Source organism: Magnolia sinica, chromosome 10 (assembly GCF_029962835.1).
Source record: "Magnolia sinica isolate HGM2019 chromosome 10, MsV1, whole genome shotgun sequence".
NCBI classification, from domain to species: Eukaryota; Viridiplantae; Streptophyta; class Magnoliopsida; order Magnoliales; family Magnoliaceae; genus Magnolia; species Magnolia sinica.
Genome location: NC_080582.1, coordinates 72180145 through 72187239, shown reverse-complemented (window position 1 = coordinate 72187239; position 7095 = coordinate 72180145). Strand labels below are relative to the sequence as shown.

The 7095-nt window shown below is 47.6% G+C and overlaps 1 protein-coding gene across 3 annotated transcripts; it reads right to left on the bottom strand.

Annotated features, from left to right (window-relative positions):
- Window positions 1–230: 230 nt before the first annotated feature.
- Window positions 231–6795, bottom strand: LOC131216971 (U-box domain-containing protein 12-like). 3 transcript variants are annotated; one of them, XM_058211626.1, is made up of 3 exons: window positions 6120–6795; window positions 3957–4943; window positions 231–484 (listed from the first exon to the last, which is right to left on the bottom strand). In XM_058211626.1, exons 1-2 carry the CDS (start codon window positions 6656–6658, stop codon window positions 4001–4003), a joined length of 1482 nt encoding a protein of 493 aa, XP_058067609.1. In that variant the 5' UTR covers window positions 6659–6795; the 3' UTR covers window positions 231–484; window positions 3957–4000. The 3 variants fall into 3 exon arrangements, with proteins under 3 accessions (XP_058067609.1, XP_058067610.1, XP_058067608.1); XM_058211627.1 differs by having other exon boundaries at window positions 3961–4943; XM_058211625.1 differs by lacking the exon at window positions 231–484 and having other exon boundaries at window positions 3627–4943.
- Window positions 6796–7095: the final 300 nt, after the last annotated feature.

Below are 7095 nucleotides of genomic sequence, written 5' to 3'. Positions count from 1 at the left end.
TTCTTTTTATTTTCAAGATTACGGAATAGGTATATATTTTTTGGATTTTTTCAAAAAAAAAAAAAAAAACCCGTAATGGCCATTAAGGGGCGTAACAGCCATCATGACCCATATCCTAAAGTTACCAGCAGAAGCTGTTATGCTATTGTTACCATTACTGAGTACCTTGTGCAGGAGCGTTCTGTTTGGGCGTGGGATTAGCAAACCATTGTTTTTTTGCGGTCACAAACTCAAAAAGAACCGGTCTGTCCAAAATATAGTACCATAGAAAATCTAGAAGCTTTACAAAAATGGAATGCTAGAAAATGTGTGAGCTTTGTAGCGCTGCACATAAAACACAAGAGAAGATAAATAAAAAAATATCAAGACAAAAAAACGAATATACACATTACCCGCCGTTGGGGACTTACTGGTACAGAGAGAGAGAGAGAGAGAGAGAGAGAGAGGGTGGAATTCATTTCACTCGCGAGAAGAACGAATCAACCTGTAGTACAGGACGAAAAAAAAAGGACAGGGGTTAGCAACCATTATTTACACAAACCCAAAAAGGTAGAACTGGATCCAACCACATGGTGGGCCCCACCATGATGATCGCCCGCTTCTCGAAAGTCAGGCTAATCGACCACAGCCACAGCTGTATGCTGTGTCAGAGCATTGGCCATCTGCCCGACTGATGATGAGCGGTTCAACCTGATGGCGCGGGGTGATCTTCATGGTGGGGCCCACCGTTTCAGAAAGATGGGTCTGCATGTTAGGTTAGCATACAGCCCGCTGTACAAAAGAAAATAAAAGAAAGAAATAATCCAGTCCTCTCAGAGCACCATAAGTTATAATGCTTCTGCTTGCATTTGGAAACGTAGACGGTCCAATTCATCGATCCAGATTGTTCATTTGGTCCATCGCACATTTCAAGGGCTACCATGCTAACATCATACCAATCCGGCTAATGTTAACCGTTTGATTAATGCCTTTAATATGGACGGTCAACATTGTTTACAGAAAAACACGTCCAATCAACGATTTGATCCATCCATCCATGCGTTAAGGCCAATCATGGATTACTTTAATTTTTAGGAAATCATAGCCATCCCATCCATGCCTGGAAAAAGGATGGCTACAGAAAAATAAGGCCAAATGAAGGAAAACTTGGATCGTAATATCAATGTGATTTTTGGATGGTGGTCCATTAAATGTGTTGTGGACTGAATAGACAGCTGAGATCTATCGATTGAGCTATCCAAGTGAAGATATGCAATATGCAACAAGGAGCACTGTAGCTTACAGTGCACCGAGAGAAGTGCAGAATTTCTCGAAGAAAAAAATACGTTGAAAGAGTAACATGGAATCGAATAGATTTCAAAGCCCCCGTCTGGGCGTTCTCATTGTTAAATGCATCTGCCTGCCATTGGAAGAAACAAAAACAAAGGTGTTCTTTCTCTTTTTTACTATTTCCATCTTCCAAACCGTAAAAATATTCTCACATGCAGCAGTGCTATTATACTCGCACTGACTAATCCGTTCTGAAAGCGTGGCATCCTCGCCGTTAATGGGTGGTGGGACTCACTTGGTATGCGTCATGGATTAGAAGAGCGTCAGTGATCAATGGCCCAGATGCCATAGCAGTACAAAGCATTGCCGCGTGTAGGGAAGAGAATTCACAAGGTTACAATGCGAGTAGAGCATTGTAATCTTTTTCCTTATGAAATCCTCTTATCAAGAATTGGAATCTCGATGCCTAGGGCTCAACAGCAAGGAGCCCTTGCCATGAATTTAACAATTAAGGCGACTAATGCATGTTACGCGTGGCACTCTGCATGCATATGCAGATGGACGCGATTTCCTACAACCTGCTGATGGGACTCGTGCAACAAAGACCTTGTGGGGCCCACTGCGATATCCGTGCAACATTCAGGTGGGGCATGCATGAAGGAAACAGTCGAAATGGAACGTCAAGCTCGGACGCGGATTGCGTCTACGCCGCCCGTCTCTAGCCACGAACGGGCAGTTCTATACGCGGGCCTACCATGATTTATCTGTTTATCCATGACGTCCATCCCTTTCCTGCTCTCAGACGTGAAAGTTCACATACAAAATTATTGGTGATTATTTATCGGAGAAATATTTTTAACGGTCCAGATTCAATTATAGTTTAAGACCAGCTGGCTGGATGGTTGGCTGCACGTAGCCGAGAGCCATGGGGTGGGAAGTGAATGAGCAGCCCGACTACAGCTGGCTCATCATACAGCCGAGCGATACTGACGGTTGAATTAATGCTCCCAACCAGGGATCCTTTCCACACGTAACCTTTTACTCTTGAAGGCCACGCATCGAACACCTGGGCACAAACGTCGCCCACACAGTACACGTGGCTTTTCAATTTTGACAGGTGAAAATTATGGTGACCATATCCAGACCATTGATTTAATGATTCTACCAGATTAGAAGATCTCGGGTACCAGATCTCCCTTTTTTTTCGGAAGGATAGTTACCAGATCCTTTCTTAGCTGAATGTGGACTTATGCTGTATCTCATCTTAACCATCTAGCTGCAGGCCACAATCTGAACGGTTAAAATCGGCTTGGCGAGGAGGTTGCTGCGCAATGGGCCATCCACACACAACACAGTAACGGTCTGGTTTACCGAACACAGATCCCCCTCGTCAGAATTAAAAACCCACTTGTACGGTGCAAAAGTGCGCCACGTATCATAGAGGGAAAAGATAAATCTGGACCTATCGTACACACAACTGTAACTTGTTTTGGTTCCTCGCAATTGACAGTGTTGGTCCCACAAATACAATGCCCGAGCGATCTGATACAGACGGAACACATACGAACCATGCGCACGCACTCAGCAAACTGCACACGTGCAAAACACGTAAATCAATACTAAACCATTCAAATAGTGGGACCCATTAGATGAATCTCAATCCAAGTCACGCTGATTGAACGATGTTGACCTTTGCTTAGATGGACATTCATTTCGTTGGATGTCCAGCAATTGGCCAGCTACAGCTTCGGTTGACTGTGCTACTTGGTTTGAGGTCCATCTAAAGTGGTGCCCAGATATCTGAAAGGTTAGATATAAGTCAACTTGCATGACACGTGTACGATCATGAGCGCGTGCGTGTGGACCATCCCGCGAGAGTTTTTCTTCTCTTTCGTACTATAGCGGGGTGAGCTGGTATCGCTGTGAAAGAGTACAATCAGACATGGGAGAAAAACAGATGCACAAAGCATCTCACCGGACCCACGCTAGCATCAGCTGTTTTGGTTTCTTCCGCGTGGGTCCACCGAGATGTACGAATAGCATTTCTCCACTATGATGACTCTGGATCTTTGCAGCGTCTGACAGCCAGACCGATCGAGTGAAGCCGCATTAAATCCGAACCGACACGCATGAAGAACGTGAAGAGGAACCATCACCATACACGCGAGAACATGGCACACGTGTGCGACATCCTGTCCATTTATCAGGCAGGACCAACTTTGGGAGTAGATGATAAAATTAACGGTCTTGAATTTTCTGGACATGGTACGATCAATTAACCTCACCACCTGAACAATTGACCAGATCTCCAACACGTGGGCCACCACGTCATGCGTGCAGCAAAGACACCGCTCTCGAAGACCAAAACTGTATTTTTTTACTTACTTTTAATTCACCTTTTCCCAAGAACAAAAGAATTTCCTGAAAGCGAAGAAGATGATGGAGCGACTCCCATCCATCCGTCGCTCGGTGGGACCCATATGGCTGCATTTCGTATAATCAAAAGATAATGTGCTCCAAATTCACGCCGATTGATAATCCAAGCCATCCAATCCATGGCACTCAACCAGCCTAGTACACGGATGCTGATCGTTGTTCGGAAAATGGCCCAACAGCCGCATTGCATCCATGTGGGACCCACCAGACAGGTGTGAGTGTCGCTCGAGCAAGGTCGTGATTAGGAAGACTAACCATCCATTTCTCTCTCTCGCCCCGTTACGCAGCTCCATCCTCACAACGGCAAGCTCTTCGACGTGGAGCTCGCTGTCAGCGACTTGAAATGATCCGACGGTGCGAAATCCTGCGGCAGATTGGCCCGCTTCACGATCCTCTTCATGTTATTTTGCAAGCTCTGCTGCACCAGCTGCTTCACAGCCCTCCTCTCCTCACTCATCATCATCTCCTCCTCTTCCGCCTCACCATCCTTCAACAGCCCCCTTTTCATAGCAGCTGCAACTGCTGCCGACGATGATGATGCCCCACAGATCGGCGCCGAGACGGGTGCTCCCGATCCTCCGTACCCCTCCGAAACCTGCTTCCCTTTATCCACTCTCAAACACTCCAAAATCCTCGATGCCCGCTTCTGCGCCAGAGTGCTTCCCAGCAGTGTCAATTCGAGGAGTGACGACACGACCCCTGCTTCGATCATCGCCTGCCGATCGCCAAACACCTTGTGGGCCATCACCATCAGCACATACGCCGCCTTTTCTTGACACCCTGGCGAGTCTGTCCAATTCAGCACGTCGATCAGGATTTGGTATGCATCGGGAGAATTGCTGACGGATCTTCGGCCCTCAGATGTAGAGACTATATTGCTAAGGATTGAGAGGATCCGTTCGCTGATGTCCATGTCGCCAAGGGCATTGAGAAAGAACGGAACGAGATCGGATTCGAGCATGTATGGGATGTTGGAAGGGGAGATGGAGAGGTTGAATAAGGCTCGGAGGGAATCCTGCTTCGATTGGGAGCTGCTGGTGCTGTTGGAGCTTCGGAGGACGCCGGAGAGAAAGCGGACCGCGCCGGAGGCACCGATGATGGGCTTATTCGAATCGAGGGCACTCAGACCTAGAAAATTCGCGACGATCGCTTCAGAAACTGAAGGAGATTTGGAAGGGGAATCGATGAGCTTCAGCATCTTGTGAAGGGCACCAGCTTTGACAATGGCCGCTTTGTTCCTGCAATCAATCAGAAAATTACACGCCTTCCATCAGAGGAGAGAATCAAAAGGAGTCGAATTGAGAAATAGTAAAAGGGCAATGCATGTACGAATAGGCTGATTTGATCATCAGGTGGGACCCACCTGATGAACGGTCTAGATCTCTATGACACGCCGCATTTGTGAGAGCCCTAAACAAGGCTCATGGCAGAAACAGGGGAAGTTCACTGGTTAGAAGAAACCTCCACCTGAGCGAGTCGCACCAATTTCCTCGTCTGATGCAGTGCAGTGAAATCAATCACTGCACTCATATTGGAATTGGCACAACAACATATGATCAGGACCGTTCATCAGATAGAATCCACGGACGATAAAGCATACCACAGTATGGAGAAATCCTGACCATCCACCGGTCCACCCCTTTCACATGCAATGCTGACCGTTCTCACAGGACTCCCATCAAACAGCTTAATGTCACCTGATCAGCGACAATTTCTACAGTGAACTAGTGGCGGTGGGACTCACCCAATAAACGGTCCAGATCTTGACTGTGATGAAAAATTCCCCAAGTCCTAGTTAAAAAACGTAATTTCTACTAAAAATGTGGTCAAACAGGGAGTTGCAGAAACGCCCCAAAACGGGCAGTACTGCTTCAAGAAACGTCTCGAAGAACAGAAGACGAGCTCACATCCGAAGAAAATGAAATGTGGAACGAGATCCAAACGGACGAGCTAACTGGTTCGGGAAACGTTTCTTTCATAGCGGAAACAACAAGAAACGGAAACAAAAACGTATCGGGATCTGAAAATAACGTATCGGAGTCGCTACAGATCGGAAATTCTGAAAAGGAAAAACACATAATAATGCTCGAACATGACAGATTCATAAACGACAAAACCGTTGGAGTAAACACAGGCGAGGTATGTTTACTACTGAGAGAGACAGCACGTTTCGGAGCTGGCGCCAAAACAGAGAAAGCTTTAAACGTAACGTTTCGTACGGGAAAGCCGAAACGTATCGGAAACATGTTACGATACGGCCGAAACGGAGTCATCAGATCGTAAATTTTCATAAGGGAGTAAAAAGCGAAAGAGAGAAATAAAAAAAAAAAACGTTTAAAGCGCAGAAGTTCGCCGATCCGAAACTTAAAAATCGAAATGTCTAGAAGCTGAGAAAGGGAAGGAGAAAAGCTTACATGTCGTTGCCGATTCCCAGATTCAGAAGCGCGTACAAAGCGGCGATCTGAAACTCGGGATCGTCCGAGTCAAGCATCCCTACAAGAGGCGGAATCGCTCCGAGCATTGCAAGCGTAACCCTCGCCTCCGAATCCTCCTTCGCAAGCCTCCTCACATCCATCGCCGCCTCTCTCTCCTCTCCTCCGCCCTGCAATCTCTTCACAACGCTCTGCATCCCTTCAAAAGCCTCCATCTTCCGCCTCATCTCCGCTTCCGACTCGTCCGTCGCCGACTCACGAGCCTCCGAGCTCAGCAACTCGGACAACCGCTCCGATCCGGCGGCATTACGCCTGGAATCCGGTTTCTTCGGCTGCTTCTCCGGCGAATTCGCTACCTCCGGTTCCTCGTCGCGGCGGTGGCGGGAGACGCCGCATCGCATGGTGTCGATGATCCTCCGCCGGAATGTGGCGGTGGAGAAAGCCGGCCAGAGGCGGAAGTTCCCGCCGGCGGGGCGGTCGAGGGCCACAGATCCGACGGCATTGCGGTGGTACTTCGTCATTTCGGCCGATACTTTGGCGTATCTGTCTCAATATCGGAGTATCGGCTCCATAGCACAGAGAGCGAGAGAGAGGGCGGAGCTGAGCGAGAGAGACGAGAGAGCGCTTCTGACGACTGTTTTCTCTGCTGCTCTCCAGCTCATATAATAACTCGATTCCCGAGGTCCCTTTTTAATTTTTCACCATACCCTTGCGGAGTCGAGGTTCCTACGACACTGTTACATGGAGTTCCTGCACCACAAAGTTTTGTGGGGGCCACATCGATGTCCATTAAAAATCCACTCCGTCCATCATTTCCGTAAACTTATTTTAAGGTGATTATAGAAAATCGAGGCAGATGTAAGATCCAGGTGGGGATCACCTTATAAACGGGTAGGATGGCATACAAGAGTCATGGGTAGCCCCAGGAAGATTTCAACGGTGGGCGTTTCCTGAACTA

What these genes read in the sequence shown, in the direction of transcription:
- LOC131216971 (XM_058211626.1), bottom strand. Translation starts at nt 6,658, where the DNA reads ATGACGAAGTACCACCGCAATGCCGTCGGATCTGTGGCCCTCGACCGC. An exon ending in CTGGGAATCGGCAACGACAT is followed by an intron (nt 4,944 to 6,119) that starts GTAAGCTTTTCT and finishes GATTGATTGCAG; the next exon opens with GAACAAAGCGGCCATTGTCA.